This window comes from Micromys minutus (assembly GCF_963924665.1).
Source record: "Micromys minutus genome assembly, chromosome: 8".
NCBI classification, from domain to species: Eukaryota; Metazoa; Chordata; class Mammalia; order Rodentia; family Muridae; genus Micromys; species Micromys minutus.
Genome location: NC_137977.1, coordinates 55,983,728 through 56,001,328, shown reverse-complemented (window position 1 = coordinate 56,001,328; position 17,601 = coordinate 55,983,728). Strand labels below are relative to the sequence as shown.

General features: G+C 37.0%; 1 protein-coding gene across 1 annotated transcript in view; it reads left to right on the top strand.

The window, feature by feature from the left end:
- Positions 1-17,287, top strand: part of DCC (DCC netrin 1 receptor) — a gene marked incomplete at both ends in the record, with an annotated part of 1,062,613 nt that extends 1,045,326 nt beyond the window's left edge. Inside the window, 2 exons of the mRNA XM_080920225.1 lie at positions 13,544-13,686; positions 17,198-17,287. Coding sequence (XP_080776351.1) covers positions 13,544-13,686; positions 17,198-17,287 — 233 coding nt within the window. The remainder of the gene's footprint in view (positions 1-13,543; positions 13,687-17,197) is intronic.
- Between the last annotated feature and the right edge of the window lie 314 nt (positions 17,288-17,601).

The following is a 17,601-nucleotide window of genomic DNA, read 5'->3' as shown; positions in this document are numbered from 1 at the left end:
CCCCCTTTATACCAAATGACTCAGAATATTTCGTAAAGTAACTGAAGTGAATCTCAACATGACATTGTAGGAAACGATAGACTCCAGAAAGTCAAGGCAAGCCCCTTAGCGAGCAATGGCTAACCTGAGAAATGATCACCTGGTTTAGACCTGATGACTGATCAGCGCCATTCAAAAGACCAGTGGAAGATTGTTTCTGTTGCTATTTTTATCAGCTAGGTATTTGTAACTTTGAATTGGGAACCACAGAAAAGTATCAGAGAAGTGGTGAGCATAAAATAGTTCTGGTGAATCTACTTCTCTCAACCTTTGCTGATTTCTTTGAATTATTCTATGAAGCTTCTCCTGAAGAAGCAAGGATAACTGCTGTTACAAAGATTCTGCAGCCTCTTCACCTCGCTGTTTTTGTCCACCATGATTTTATAGATGGTGAGCCTTCCATCAAAGCACAGGGTCAGCCCTGCTCTCAATGAGTCAGGCTCTGGGCAAATCCCAAGGACACAAACAGATTGGACATTGATCCATCCTAAATGACTTCCTTCCTACCTGTGCTTCGTCAATATTTCCCAGCATAAATTTTATACAAGGGCTGTTTAACAAGCTTTGCTCCTTTCAGATCTTTAAACTTCTCTTAAGGCTCAATCTTCTCCTTTACAAAATGCAAAATAAACCCCTCTCATATCTAGGAGCTATACAGTTTCAAGGATACCAGGGGCCATATTTAGACTCATGTTTCCAGTAAGATTGGTCTGTCTGTTTCCTCTGTTGCCTTGGAGACCTGGGTTGTTTGCTTGCTTCTTGCCTTGTTGTCATTTTGTTTCGTTTTGTTTTCAGTTATCACCACATTTGTCTAGCTGAATTTGGCATTTAGATTCAAATATGCAAAGGTGGGACCATAGACTAGCCATAAATGTATGTTTTCATTAAGACCACTAGATGGTTTATTAGATGCTTACTAAATAACCACAGGGGAATAATTGCTGGATGATTAGCTCATTGTTCATCCAGAGGAAGAGGGAGCTGGAAATAAAACATTACCATTACATTTGAGAGTTATATTAGGAAGCAAAGCATCCTTTAAGCAGCTAGATTAAATGACAAAAAAACAAAAAAAATCTCTCAGTCCTCTCATCTCATTCTTCTACCATTTATCATTAATATTCAAACACATCGAGGCAGTGGGAGAGCTGCTGTTGATTCGTCATTGGTTGCATTACTGGACCATTTTTTCTGTCTTGGGGAAGAATCTATGGCTTGTAGCTTCCCGTATTTAGTGTGTCGATGAGAACTGGAAAATGATGGGGCGTGGGAATTGGAAGAAGTGCCTGAGAGGGAAGAAAGAATGCAACTAAAGTACGAGAATGTGCAGCCAATTTTTATGTGCATTTTTCCAGCAAAGGCCATCTCACAAAAGCTGTGTTTTACTGACTCTATAGAATTTTTCATTCCTTTAATGCTATGATGGTTTCTCTATTATACCAGAACAGGTTTAGCTGGCATACGGAAAGAAGGGGGCACCTGCAGGAATTCAGCAGCAGAGAGCCACTGTATCATGAGTCATGCCTTTGCTTGCATTTCCAGTGGCCAAAGAGAGAAAAGAGAAGTCTGTAGTTTTTATTACTGTCCTTCCTTCTGACTCTGGCCCTGTGAATCACCTACACCACGCTGCCATCTTGCTGCCATTCAGTTCTCTTCTTAGTCTCTCCCTGTCAGCATAGGTTTGTTCCCTATGCTTTCTAGTTATGTCTTCTTAGTTAACTATTAGATTATGTTTATCCAGGAAAGAAGATCTATTTCCATGGGAGAAATCCTTATACCCTTGACACTAGTTGAATAGACTTAAGCATTCCCTTGTCATCTTTGAACTTTGATTGTTTTGTCTCCAAGACAAAGCAATAAAATATGCTTTGGAAGCCTATTTTAAGGAACATAGCAGATAATATAAGGAAGTGTGGGGATTGTAGCTTCTGTACCTCCAAGCAGAGATGACAGCACCTGAGTCTTTCCTCTGGGTTCTGGGACAGATGAAATAGAGATAAATCACTAATGACCAAATGCAAACCCAGTAGGCTATGGCCATCTGGAACAACAAGGTAGGATTGACTAGGAGGCCTCTTTTCTCTCCTCCCAGGTGACTATTGACTTATTCTATTGGGGTCAGGCCTTTCCTAGTGACAATAAATGTAGTCTTTACAATTGGAGATCTCTCTGTCAATAAACATGCAGAGTTAACACCTGGAGTAGTGTCTTTTACTTCTTCAGTATTACCATATTGACACACCCTTATCTGTTCTTTTACTTAGGAGAATTTACATGGGTAGAGAGGCAAGATGCCTTGTCAGCATGACCCTGCTGTTTCCATATATACTGAAGAGAAATAGGAATGTTACAAGAGAAAAAGCCTTTCTTTAGTAAAGGTATCACTTGAATGCTCATTAATCTTACAGTGTAATCTACTCTGTTGTATTGTGCAAACACCTTAAGACCAACACACCACCCTCCATGATTGAAACTAGACTACTACTCATAAGGAACTCTCGTGGCTCTTGTATACTAGCAAATATATCTGCTTGCTTTCTCTTTGTCATATTTTGTGAACATACAATAGTAAAGAATGAGAATATATAGTTTCTCAGATGTAGTTCACATTTCTCACATAGTATCAAACCTCCCCCATATGAAATATGCAGGAGACTTTGCAATACCTTCATCACTCTCAGATGACATGACCAGACTGATTACTTTAAAATATGTACATATCAGAATAATTTTCACATCAAAACCAGACAGTAAGAGGCCATTTCACTTGCCGCTTTAGAATAGGTGTGAGACAAAGGAGAATCAATTGTTCTTCAATAGTATTCATAAAAATGAAAGAATGGAAGCTAGAGATGAATACAGGAAAAAAAATAGAGAAGACTATTAAAGTTAAAGCGAAGATTGAACCCAGGATGGACTGTGGCCTCTGATCCATCTCAGAGGAGTCTATGCAATACATGCCTGCTAGTCTAGTTTGTTGTTTCTCAACACAGAAAGTATTGTACTTGGGAACAACTCTACAAGAAGATGCCAGCAGGAGGCTGCACCTGGCGGTCATATATTATGTACCTAATGAGCAAATGAAATGTTTAATAACTACACTGTGGAAATAAAGCTTAGAACAGTAAATGCCTGCTGAGGCTCTTCATCTTCCCCGGATGCGCACTGCTGGCCCATCACAAAGCTCCAATATCATTTGTATTTCCCTGCTTAGTGGGTCCTGCTGAGGGAACAGCATTAGAACCAAAGCGATGCTCACTTAATTAGTTGTGTAACCATGTAAAAGCATTCATTTAACATAGCAGCTTCCGGTGTTGCAGCAAGGGTCTCCTGAAGTGCTTCTCCAGCTTGCACCCCAGGCACAGAAAATTGTGCAGTGGCTTCAACTGAAGCATTTGCAAATTGAAACATTTCAATTAACCATGGATCATTTAGACGCATAGAAATTTAATACTGCGTTATTTTACTTCACTTATAGTGTAAAGAATCAAAAGCAAAAACTGAGCATAAGTGTTGTTATAGGTTTTTATTAATGATTTTAGAGAAGAGTGTTTTTCTATAAAGCACCAATTTAAGGGCAAATTGTTATCACTTATAAGTTTTATAAGTTGATGAGAAATGCTTTTTGAAATACATTTTTTTCAGTGTCCTGTGCGATGTTTTCTAATACGGTTTTATTGAGTTTTCGAATTTTGTTTTATTTTTTTGTCTTATTTACTGAATCAGAGTCCAGTGCTCCGTTTGCTAAAATGGCTTTGAATGTTCAGTAGTCGTCCTGCCTTAGTGTCTCCTGTACTGGGATTAGAGATACATGTCTGCACACATGCTTGTCATATTCTTAAATCTGAAGGAGATGCAAGCCATTAAATATAAAGCTTAACTGGGAGTGCTAGGGTTTGGGAAAGGGCCCCGGAAGAGTTAAAATCTGGGGAGTGAAGATTTATTTAAACAAAATATAATGTACTCACAAACGAATGAAATAAAAATAAAATAAAATTTTAGAACACCATATTATTAAAAACAGAAAAGAAAATTAAATACAAGCAAGATAACTGTATTGGATTTTCATATCCTTTTTGTAGGTTATAATCTTGAGAACACATTACCTGGTTTTGATAGATATGAAGAAATCAAGAGTCAAAGAAATTAAGCTGTCCTGGTAATTAACATGACTGTTACAGCATGGTTGCCCATCTCTCAAAGCCTGTTTTAACATCTTCTCCATTTGAATGTAGTACTATTGGGAACTGATGGAACACATTAGAGGTGGGACCTCCTCAAAGACAGATAGGCCAGTCTAGGGCATAGCCTGGCCAGATATACTGAGCTTATTGGCTACTTTCTGTCTCTATCTGTTGCTTTGTATCCTGTGTGTCATGTGATGAGCACCTTTCTGCTATCCACTCCCACCATGATATACTGCTTCAATATAGACTTGAAAACTGTCAAATCTAGTGACCATGTTCTAGAGGCTATTAAAACATGAAGGTCCTTGTTATGTAAGTTGGCTTTTCTAGGCATTTCTTGTAGTACCAGAGGCTATTATTTCTTCTCAATGAGTGTGGGCACTTGTCAGGACTTCGTTTTATAGATTACATCCATTGACTTGGGGTAAGAAAATTCAAAATACTTCATTCTTTTCATCAGCTAGTTGTTTCTGGTTGAGAATCCCCTGTACTTAAATGCTAGAAAATGAGTTCTCCAATTTCTCCAGTTCTTCTTCTCTCTTCCTCTCACTACATGTGTGTTTATTCCCCCCCCCCAAAAAAATGCTTCTTCTTGTTCACATTCTGAAAGTCATCCCTTACATTTCGAACAGAGCTTAGAGCATGTTGATTATAAGGTTAAGATTATATTACTTTATCAGCTCAGATTAGTGGATTTCTTTTCATATTTATTTATCATGTTGCTTTGATACATTGCTCTGATTTAACCTGTAGAAGTTTTATTGAAATTGTGCATACATAGTCCAACTTTCAAGGTAACTGCTATCTTCACACACACACACACACACACACACACACACACACACACACACACACACACACATACACACACACAAAACCAAGAACTCATCTCTGTAAGCTACAGCCATGATCTGCCACCTTAAAAAAACAAAGCAAAACAAACAAACAAACAAAAGGAACAGTAAGAGTCTTGTCATCTCCAGACATTGAGAAACAAGAGTTTAACATACTAAAGAAATAGTTTATTTTCTTCTCAGTACTGTTTCTCCCAATGTTTTAAGAGAGTAGCCCATAGCCCTGTTTGGTTTGTCAAAATGCCCACTGTAGTCTATGTATATGGCCTAAGTATTTCTAGGTTCTTACTCTCTTTAGAGATTAATCTAAGGTCATCTATGAATTTTGCTACCATGGTTTATTCAAAGGCAAGAAATGGAATACACTTGAAATGCATTTTCAAGAGTGACAATAAGCCGCATGAGCAAGAATCCCCAAGAAATCTTGATTGTTTTCTGGGTCTTTCTCTTATGGGTTTCAAAAATATAACATGTTAGTTTCTAACACCACATTTTTACATTAAATTAACTTATATCTGGTAGGGTTGTATGATAGTTAGAAAAATCATCATGCTTGATTATCTGCATCTCAGTTCAATACATCAATGTTTGTAAATGTCTACCATACATAACTCTTTGGTAGATAAGATCCTTAATGTTGGCTTCCCATGTTACCCTTTTGTATAGAAATTCTTGTCCTATATGTTCTATACTTTCTTGTACAGGAAATGTAATATCCACATAGGTGTGACCATATTTATATCTCTTCTTGGCAGGCATAGTTCCTAGCATTTCTACCTGCCAATTTCTTGTGGTTGATTTGTTGACAAGTCCAACCAAGAATTTTGGCAGCGTGCAAAAAACTAAATATTTAACAGAGATGCCAATAGCCTTAAATAGTCTCCAGCCTATATTGGTTGTTCTATGCCCAGATGTTGTTTGTAACCAGTAGGAAGCTTCCAAGGATAGCTGAGGGGAAATGCTCCATATTTTGATAAGAATATCTGCTTTCTGATTTCCAGGGAGAGTTACTAGGTTGTGGTCTGCCACATGAAAATCTACCAGAGGTTCTATTCAAGTTGAATTCTATTATATATTACTTTACACATTTGTTATTCCCACAGGGCCAACCCAGCACTGCCAAACCTCCTTTTGTCTGAGGCACCTATAAAGTGAATCTTCTACTTACAGCCTATCAAGACAGATTATTATTGCCAAGTCTAATGAACAATTACAATCCACATTGCTCTTAACTTAGCTCATTGGCAACTATTTCCAGCCATATGGCATTTGAGTTTATTTGTGTCACTATAGCATGAGATTTTGTTTGGTGTACCAACTGGCACCATCTGTATATTAGACATGCTATCCCTTCCACTATTTTATTTGACATACCCATTGTTTAAATTACTGGGGGATGCTCAGTGGATTTAAAGAATTCTGACCCTAAGATAGCCCGCTAGGCATTGGTGATGGAGCTTGAAGACAGCACACATCATTGTTGTAAGTGTGCATTCCACCCTGGAAGACTTCAATTTTGTGCTACCCTGGAAAGAGGTTTGACCAGAGGGCCTTCAATCTAGACTTTTCAGTTAAACTGTTTTTATAGTTGCAGGGGTAGAATGAGTTAAGGTAATACTTGTGGCTATACTTCACACACTAGTCAGAGTTGTGTTCTGGTGCTGTGCATGGAGCTCGTGCTCCTTTCCTTGACTGAGACCAGAATCCTATTGAATTTTTTGTTTGATTTTGCCATAGCCCTTAGCCTGCTGGATCCTGATGACTTGAAACAAGAAGGGATATTGTCGTAGTGGGGCACATTGCTGTTTAGTCTGCTTGAAACCTACTTGAGGCTTTCTTTCCCAATCTCATAGAAACATTTTCTCTATTGGGTTTTACAGAGGATGGATTGCTTGGGCAAGATGGGTTATGAAATTTCTCCAATATGCCAAGAGCCCTTAAAATGCCTAAAGGACTTTTTCATTTACAGGACAGGTTATTATAGGATTTTGATAATAACATTTTCAGGAATCACACACATCTTACTGAATTATATCCCTCAAGAGTATTATTACAGTAGCAGGCCATGGTTACTTGTGTGGATAGGTCTCCCACCTCTGCCCACAGATGAAGCTGTGTGTCCTTTAGATGTATTTCTAGATCTGTAAAAAGACTTGGATGTTGGCATTAAGTCATTTATGTAATGAGAGATGTTTGAAGGGAGGTGAACCAGATGCCAAGGCAAGATCCTGGGCCACCATCCCATAACAAATAGTAGGTCTACAAATTTAACCTTTCAGGAGTACTCTGAAGGTCCCCTGGTGACCATTCCATACAAATAATCTGACAGCCATGTAGAGAAAGTCAGGCAGTGTTTACAAAGTATATACCAAAGCCTTGTCTGCAAATGAAATCCAGGCAATCTTAACATGGAGAAATGAGCTCACGTTAAACAGCAGCAGTACATCAGCAGAGGAGAGGCAGCAAACTGGCTCTCTGTGAAGACTTAGGCAAAGTCCCCAGGCTCCACTCACTAACGTAAATGCCAGAGGACTGCACTCCTGCTTCACTCTAAAATGGTCCATGCCATAGACCAGTTATTTTATATAAAGATGTATGTTTGGTTCCAGTGCTATAGAAGATGGAGTCAAAATGTTGCCCTTGGGGAAGGCAACTGGTAACTCATAAGATACACAGTTCAGAATTAGTTCTGACATGTAGCCCCATAGATGACTAGGGATACAAAGTAGACAATCAAATCAGAAAGTAATTGCTCAGCAAGCTTCAAATAATTTCATAAAGGGTAAAGCAGAGCTTGGTAAGCTTTTAGGGACTCAGACTTCTAGTGTCCAATGTAAAATATCTGAGGTTCAATGCAGAAAATTCTTAAGCTGTACAAAGGAGAGAGAGAGAGAGAGAGAGAGAGAGAGAGAGAGAGAGAGAGAGAGAGAGAGAGAGAGAGAGAGAGAGAGAGAGTGTGTACTGGGACAAAATAAACACACACACAGGAGAATGGGTGCATGGGGGCAGCTTTCCAGAACCAAAGCTTTTTAGTTTTTATTGTATAGTTCATGTATTTACATTTCAAATGTTATCATCCCAGTTCCACCCTCCCCTTTCTTCTATAAGAATTGTCCTGCTCCTACCCTTTCCCAGTTTACCACCCTGGCATCCCCCACACTGAGGAAACGAGCCTTCACAGGACCAAGGGTCTCTCCTCCTATCCTTGCCAGACAATGCCACACAATGCCATCTCCTGCTGCACCTGCGGCTGGAGCCATGGGTCCCTCTTTGGCTCTTTGGTTGGTGGTTTAGTCCCTGGGAGTCTGGGAGGTCTGGTTGGTTGACATTGTTGTTCTTCCTATGGAGTTGTAAACCCCTTCAGCTCCTTTAGTCCTTTCTCTAACTCCTCCACTAGGGAAATCTCTGATTTACTATGTCTCCTGTTACTAAAAAGTCATATTTTCATTTATTTGTTTTATTAATTTTGTGTGAGTTTCACATCCTGCACCCCAGTCCCGCTCATCCCTCCACTCTCTCATATTAGCCCTCTGCACTGGCAGTTTCCTTCCAGATATAAAATTAAACGCACGCGCGCGCGTACACACACAAACACACACACACACACACACACACACACACACACACACACACACACACTAAATAAAACAAAATAAAATACAGAAAACATCTCATCATGGAATCTGTAGTGTGCCAAAGTTTGTCCCATAGTACACCCTTCTGTCAGCACATCTTTACTTGTAAATGATCATTACAATGAGTCATTGATCTGGTCTAAGTCTCTGGCTTCTGTCACATTGCCACTGCATCCTCAACCAGGACTCCTTCTGGTTTGCCTGTTGTTGCCCTGTGTTGTGAAGATCACAACAGAATGGATGCTTTCCTAGTTCACATATGGTGCAGATTTTGAAGTGGGCCAACTTAAAGCCTTGGATCTTGACCTTGATGGTAACTGAGCTATTTGTCCTGCCTGCTCTCCTGCACCCTAGCCACTCCTAGGGTGGAGCTCTACAGTTCTGCTTTGACTGGGCCACCTGATGCCACTATTGGCAGGAGGCAGGGCCAGCTCGCTTGATCTCACATCCTTAAGGCTGGCTCGCCCTTGCCTTCACCATTAGGGTCAGCTCCACTGTTTTTTCCAGGCAAGGTGGGTGGCTTGATGACAGCTCACTTCAGACCCTCCACCATGGCCAGCTCTACTGTGCTGCCCAGATAAAATGCAGAGTGAGCTCTCACTCTCTCATATTCTTTAATCTCTCGTTTGTCTTCATATCATACAAATTGTTTGCTTTATACCTAAGAGTAGTTTTGTTGTCAATATTGTCTAATTGGCTGTTAATAAATCCCTCCTGGAAATTTTTTATATGCATACCTTTAGCTCTTCCTTATCATATGGAAAGAAAGAGCAAGCAAAGCCACTGATTGCATGTCAAAGTCTGTCAATATGCTGGGAAACTGCTTGGGTTCTTTGTTTATGTGAATTTTATGAAGATTAGGTCTATCTCAGTATCTTGGTTCCTAAGGACATCAGGTACCTTTTAGCAAAACCAAAAAGAAGGTTACTGGGTAGAATTCAGGCCCTAAGATGTCCAAGAGTTCTGAACATGTGAAGCTATGGTACTTTTTCAGAAAAGCAAGTCTGTTGTGATTTACACACTCCCTGTGGTCTGGATTCAAGTTTTCTTAGATCCCTTGTATAAACCTCAATTTGTATTGTTATTGAATTCTGAAAGAATGAATAATTGTCACATCATTAGAGAAAATCATTATCATATTGATCTTACTTTTTTAATGAGTATAAATTAAGGTAGTCTCTAGACACACCTGTGTTGTAGTGTAATATATTAATTTGGCAAATGGCATGTCATAACCAAACATCTGGCCATGTGTTAGGTATAAAATGCATCTAAGAATGTTTCTAGGGCAATAATGGTAAGCCATGCCTAAGCATCACATTTTCCTACATACAAAGCTTCTAGAAAGGTCCTAAAATAAATATTAAAGATGATATGAATTATTATCTGGTAAATTCTTAAAGAATATTTATTATGTATGTTTCTTATTGCAAAATAGAAACTGGCCCTGCAACAATTTACTCTATAAGCTAGGCTGTTTTGTTTCTCTGATGGACATATTTATATTTTCTTTGCAAATACCTACAGTAAAAGAAAAAAAAAAAACGATTTTCAGAATGTACTGAGCATATTGCTTGTATCTGGTGAAGTTCATAAGTCTCTTGTTCTAATCATCTAGGAAGCCTAGATTGCAAACATACAAGTCAGTTCAGCTAAATACACAGAAAAAACGAGTCATCAGGATGCATGAAATGTACTAAGTTATCAAGACATAAAATGGTGAGGGTATTGCTCTTGTGGTATTAAATCTAAACTCCAATTTACAGAGAAATGAGAAACCTTTCTAAGAAGATAAATGAACACAGCTCAGAGGATGTAGCTCACTGAAGGAATTCAACAGATGCCTTCATTCTCAAGTTCAACAGCAGACTGTCTTTGAACTATGAATTTGTCTGAGCTTTTTGTTTGTTCTGTACACTGTTTGTCTGGCATGTTTGGATGGGAGAGTCATTAGGCCTACTGTGTATCAACCTGCAAAGAAGGGGTAGGGAATATTTTGCTTGAGAAAGAACCCTGCTATGTAGCCAGGTTGGCTTTGAACACATGAAACTCTTTTACTTCAGTCTTTAACTTGCTTGGATAAGCGTAATGTATAACACCATGCCATAATTAATTTGTGAACTCTTAACTATAAAATTATTTTTGCCAAATGGGTATCTCCACTTAAGTATTTTTATTAGTATCCATATTGTATCAGTCTGTCTATCTATTTATATCAGTGATAGGAACCCAGAGCCCTGTGTTTACTAGGCAATTAGTCAAACCATAAAGAATGTCTCTGGCCAAATAATGTAAAATATTGATACACATTAGATGTGAGTATCACATGAACATCCAATTGACATTCAAATAACAGGCTTTTTAATGGTCCCATTTGTAAATAAGGTCATGTAAAGAATACCATACATATAGTTACAGGCTAAACGGTAAAGATAGAGAAAAATTCAACATGCATATGCTTTGTTCACACCTTGTGAAGACACACTAGCACTACAAATTCTGAATAAATGGAGATTGGACTATCATTTGATTGGAGAATAATGGTAGTAAAATTTAATCATAGACAATAAACATAAAAATAACTGTGTCAACTAGTTAAAATTTTGTGTAGTAGGTTTGTTTTATCCCAGCCACTTACCTCTTCTTATTAACAACTAATTCAAGTTTCAACTTTTACAAGTTTGTTGTTGTTGTTGTTGTTGGACTATGTATGGGATCCATATGTGGATGCAGGCACACCAGCCATCGAAGCATGATTGTGGAGGCTAGAAACAATTTTCTGGAGTTGACTCTCTAATGAACACACACACACACACACACACACGCACATGCACATGCACGTGTATGCACATGTACATGTATGTACATGTACACACATACTCACACATACCATAAATTCTGGGTCTGGAATTCAAGTAATCAGAGTTGCACAGAGAAAATTTCTTTGCTGAGCCACCTCATCAGCCCTCAAAATGTCTATTTTTATATGATGTCCCCACTTAAAATTATGTGTTTGTTTTATAGGCTATAACAGAAGAAATATGTTATAAAGACATATGACAAATTTATGCTTATATTTAAGTAACATTGTAATAGCAATAAATGCAGTCAATGCTAGTCTTCATTCATTGATGTTACAACTCAGCATTCATCAACAAGGGAAAACATTTAATCTTAAGATAAACATAGGTTTTGAACTCCATGTCCATTTGCATGGTTTTCTGAAAATGCTTGTCTGGATAAGATAAAACAATTTATGAGTTAAGAAACCTTCATTTATAGGACAATCAAATATAGTTTTGGAGAACTGTTTGCCCAAATGTGGAAGTTTGAGGTTACTTGATCTTGCTCTGTTCTTTACAACATCACATGTAAACTCAGAAAATAATAGTTAGAATTATTTTACTAAGAAAATATCAATAACTAGTCCTTTATAGGATTTGTGTGTGCAGCTTGTCATTACTTTTGACAGAATATAATGGAAGCAAGTTTTTAATTACTTTGTCTAAATCTTTTATGTAAATTTTCTTTTTAAATTTTGAGATTATAAGTACATAATTTTCTCCTTTCTTTTTTTTCCCTCCAGCCCCCCTCAAACTCTCTTTGATTGATATATTTGTGTTTATTTGTTTGGGTGTGAGTGTATGCATATGTGCACATATGTGTCTGTACATGCTGCTTGGGGTTGTGTATCATAAATGCATAAATATAACCTGTTCAGTATGTATAATATAGCCTATACATATATATATATATATATATATATATATATATATATATATATATATTCAGGATTGTCTATTTACTATTGAATAAGCAATGGTGTGCTTTTCGCCACATGGGAAGTGAGACAAGACATTTTTTCCACTCTCGGAATCCCTTAATTGACTAGTTCTTTACCTGAGGCTGAGGCCTCACAAGCTTGGTCCCTTCCACATTAACATGGCTGTTGCTGTTGTCCTAGTTAGGGATTGACTGGCAGCCATGTTGTTGAAACTTCACAGGTATAGCTTCTTTGACATGCTATAACTTTTGTGTTAGAGTTCTTGGATTTGGTGCTAAGTAGACATGCCTCTTTAGTCCCGTGAGATGTTCTAGCCAATTCAATGAGTCCTTATAAATATTTATTGCAAGTTAACCACAATGAAGCAGAAACACTTCTATATAGTAAGATGAATTTTAAAGTACATTTCAAAGTAAGTAAAATTAAAAAATCTGTTTTGTAGCTAAGAAAAAAAATCATTCAACAGACTTCATATTTTTGCATGTTTTGATGAATAATAAAATATGTGTTTTGACAGTTTATTCTAATCAGAACAAGAAATGATTCATTTTTTTGATCAGAAGATAATTAATAATAAAATATTCTCAGTTTATTCATGCAAAACTTTGTTTTATTAAAATATTTAGTATTTCCTATAGAACAAGCAAGTTTTTCTTATAATCTCACATGTCTATCTCATACACAATTTAGAGCTTATTTGGTAGTTATTAGACAGTCCTTTGCAACCTGAACCAGAGGGTCACAGACAATGAGCTCACTTGATACTCGGTTGTGGTGAGAAGTCTGGTACTCCCTGCCTGATTTGGAATCCACTTGAAGTTCATTATGACTCATGGAGCTTCCTCCAGCAAGACCTTCTCACAATTTGTCTTCCATTCAGGAGAAATAAAATGGCTGCATTCTGAGTGTCAGAATCAATTACCACATATAGAATGAATAGCATGCTAAAGTCAAGGGCTGACTGCTGGATTTGATCTACATGACAGAGGTTGTTCCTTAAATGTTTTATGTGTTAGTTTCATCATCCTGTGTTTTCCATTTCAGGACCCACCCTTCCCAAGACTCATGTTAAAACAGCGTCCCTTGGGCTGGCTGGAAAGGCAAGGTCCCCTTTGCTTCCCGTGTCTGTGCCAACAGCCCCTGAAGTATCTGAAGAGAGTCACAAGCCAACAGAGGATCCAGCCAGTGTAAGAATCTTTGATCACAGTTATCCTGTTCAATGGAATCTAAAGCAGTCAGCAACCATCATTATATCAGGAAATTGTTCATACACCTTGCATATGCTTGAATGAGAAGAGAAAACCTAAGGAAAAAAATGGATATATACCTAGAGTTTGTTAAATTAAAGATGTATTTATACTTAAGGTCAGACTTATATACAAGAATATTAACTAATCTGTGAGTTTATATAATAATATCTATGTGTTTTTATATGCATGTGTGTGTCCATAAATATGTGTGCATATAAGAGTCTATACATACACACACACAAACATACAACCTGTGATTAATATAAAATATCTTGAAATCCTGTAAATAAAACTATGTGTTCCTTATTTAAATAATATTTAACTGAAATATATATTCTAAGGGATTTTTCTGAAGTTGTCATTGCTTCCAAAACCATAAAGTAGCAAACACACACACATACAAAATAAAGAAATGAAATTGGTGTTTGAGAAGAGAAAAATTGCAGTGAGTTGAGCAAAAGAAGTAAAGGGGCAGAGAAAGCCTAAACTAAAAAGAAGGCTACCTAGAAATGCTATATGAAAACCTCCAATCTTTCAACCCAAGATAAACTATCAAGAGACCAGTAGAACACAGTCACATGATGGGGGGCAGTTGTTCAGGTGCTGAGCAGGTAACAAAGACCAGAGGACTGAGGTGTGGGAAAGATACAGTGAGAGTTAGACAAAACTGAGGTTATATGAACTAGCATGTGGGAATAATGCTGGCCTGTAAGCTAACTACAAGTACATTTAAAAAATAAAAAAAAAATCATTTGTTGAGGGAGATTTTCTCTTTTAAGGGGAGAAGGAGAAAAAATAAATCAATGATAAAGTAGGAAATAGAAGTTTTTGAGGGGGGAAAATTCTTTGCTGTACAAAGTGCACCATGACATAATGAAAGGAGGGTGCCTACAAGCAGGTTTAGAATGTTGCTATGCTTCTGAGAAGTGTTCAAGAGAAAACATTTTAAAGCACTTCCATAGAATTAACATATCAGATACCTCAATTATCAAGAAATGCAAAGGGAAAAACATGGCACAAAGAAAGGTTATATTTTTTAACTTACAACTTGGTGGGTTAAGCATGGATTATAAAAGAATATTTGCTGCTATCACCTAATTTTTATTGCCTCACACACTAAGACTTACAGTGAGTTTCCAAATGTTACAATGATAAAACTTTAGTAATACCCAAGGATAAAAGCAGCAACTATAATCAGTAGTTGATAAGTCTATGATACTACGTATTTCCTTCGCTAAAATTATTTCCATCAGAAATCTGATGGTCAAAAAAAGATTATTTTATTTGAATAAAAAATATTAAATTTTCATGACTTTTAAAAATTTTAAACATAACCATATATTTTGAACCATGAAGTAATATAGGAACATAAAAAACAATAAAATCAGTACCTTTTTCTAAATATTCAGCATAAGGATATTACGTGTTTAACACATCTTCTACAAGATTAAAGTTTCAAGGCACTTACTGCTCTCTTTTCAGAATACAACTATTTATTTTAATATGTCTAGTCACGTGATTTGTGGCCATATCTAAAATTTGATTAAGATACTAAATTTACAAAGGGCTTCCTACAATAATAAGAGGTTCCAATGCTAATGTGAAATGGCCTATTTTACAAAGTTGACAGAATATATTGAAAGTAAAGGGCAGTGTATTAAGAGCAGTAAGGCATATATATTAAAGAAAAAACAGAAATAGGACACGTTTAGACCAACAGCTTCCTGTAAAGTAATAATGTAACCCCCTGTATAATTTTAAATAATCTAGGTGCCACATTTAAAGCATAAAAATTGATAAAATTTAATTTAATGCTTTCTTTTGTTTAATCCAATTTTTCAAAACATTAATATATATTAGATAATAATAATATAATATTGATATCATCAATAGAAAACAAATACACAGAAGGTATTTTTCCTTCTGTTTTCACATTATACATTCAGAATTTGGTAAGTGTCCCATGTGTGAAACACATTTGATTTTAGACTAACATTTTTTTTTTCAAGAATTTAATAGTTGCTTTCAGATAAACAAAACATCAAACCTGAAAAGGACTGACCAAAGATAAGTGTAGTCACTCCAAAGGCAGAGGCTGATCCAGCACTGAGTTCGAGGCCAACCTGGCCTACATAGAGAGTTCAAAGCCATTCTATAGTACACAGTAAGAAGCTGCCTTAAAAAGGAAAAGGAGAAAAAAAATAGAGAAGAAAAAGAAATGAATCATGAAATGAAACAAAAATGACTGATCAAATAATCATTTCTCAACTTCATTTTTTTTATACAAGGCAGTGTGTTGAGCCAATGGGTTACTTATCAATCCTTGTTCAGTTATGAATGGTATCTGACCAAACTATTCATTAACATGTTCATAATCCTAAAAGAAGCTCATGGGTTGGTGCCATGTGCTCATGTGTCTTTAACATTCTTCTGTGAATGACTAATTTTGTGAAAATTCTGTAGTGTGGATTCTTCTAAAGGTCTCTTGATATGGTGGCCATTGACTTAGCAGGATTGGGGCACTCTTTGACCATGATATTAAGTAGTACTTATTGGCTATCTAGAGTACAAATCATGATTTAGAACACTGTCACAATAATATAATTAATTAAAAGGAAAGACTGAGTATAGTCCAGAATTTCATTCACGCTATATTTATTAAAGCATACTGTATTTAAGAAAGGAAAAAGGGAGGGCATTATGATTTATTAATTATTTACCATCAGATAGCACTGAAGTATTAGACATGGAATTACCATTTGACAAATTAAAGACTAACTAAAAGCAGCAAGTATATTAATACTGAAATTAAACTTTATTAAATCTAAAGTTGTAATACTGGTTTCCACTCTCAAGCTAAAGTTATAATCTATACATTTCTTATTAGTCAAGAGATCATCAAGTTGCCATGCAAAATTTAAAATCCATATTATTAAAAAACACTGATGTTGATCTTTCGATACTGATTTATAGACAGCCTCTTGAAGTGAAAAGGAACTACTGTATTAATATGAATCACAGACCAGACACTGCAGCCTGCAGAAAACATGTCATGAGATGCTCAAAATAAACTATAAGATAGGGACCATTATCATTTTGCAGACCAAAAAAACTATACATCACAAAAATCTCTTAACTTGCTCATCACAACAATGTTGGCCATTGGGAAAATATGACTCAAGTTAGTATATTTTTAACAGTGAAGCTTTTTTCTCTTCTAAAAGGTGTAGAGTACAGGGAAGCCGTATTCAGTAGTTTCCTGACAGCTCATTTTCCATTACAAGTTCATTCAGTTAAAAAAAAAAAAACTTCTGAGAGCTGCTCTACCTATTAGTTCCTATGTCAAACTCAAAAATAGTAAGTGGCCCAACTTACAGCCAGATAAGTGGACACTTCACGGAAGGAGCCCGCCAAGACCCCATCCTGACTCTTCTCACTCTCTCTTCAGGTGTACGAGCAGGATGACTTGAGCGAGCAAATGGCGAGCTTGGAAGGGCTGATGAAGCAACTCAATGCCATCACGGGCTCTGCCTTCTGACATGCGTTGCCAAAAGTTGAGATCTTCTGGGAACTTCACAGCACACCAATTATCCATTAACAGCGCGCCTGTGTCCAAATCTCTAACCCGTGTACAGGTCAACCATCCGGACGGTTCAGTTAAGGAACAGCTGAAGCACTTCTGAAGAAGTCAGCCTCCCATTCTATATGGACATCAGGAAGTTATACAATGGTGGTCATGAGGTCCCTGAAGATACATCTTCACTGCAAAGTCAAGGCTGAAGCTGCTAGCATAGTTCTGGGTCTTTGTCACTGCAGGGGTCATGGTGTCATAACTAATGCCCACGTTTTCCT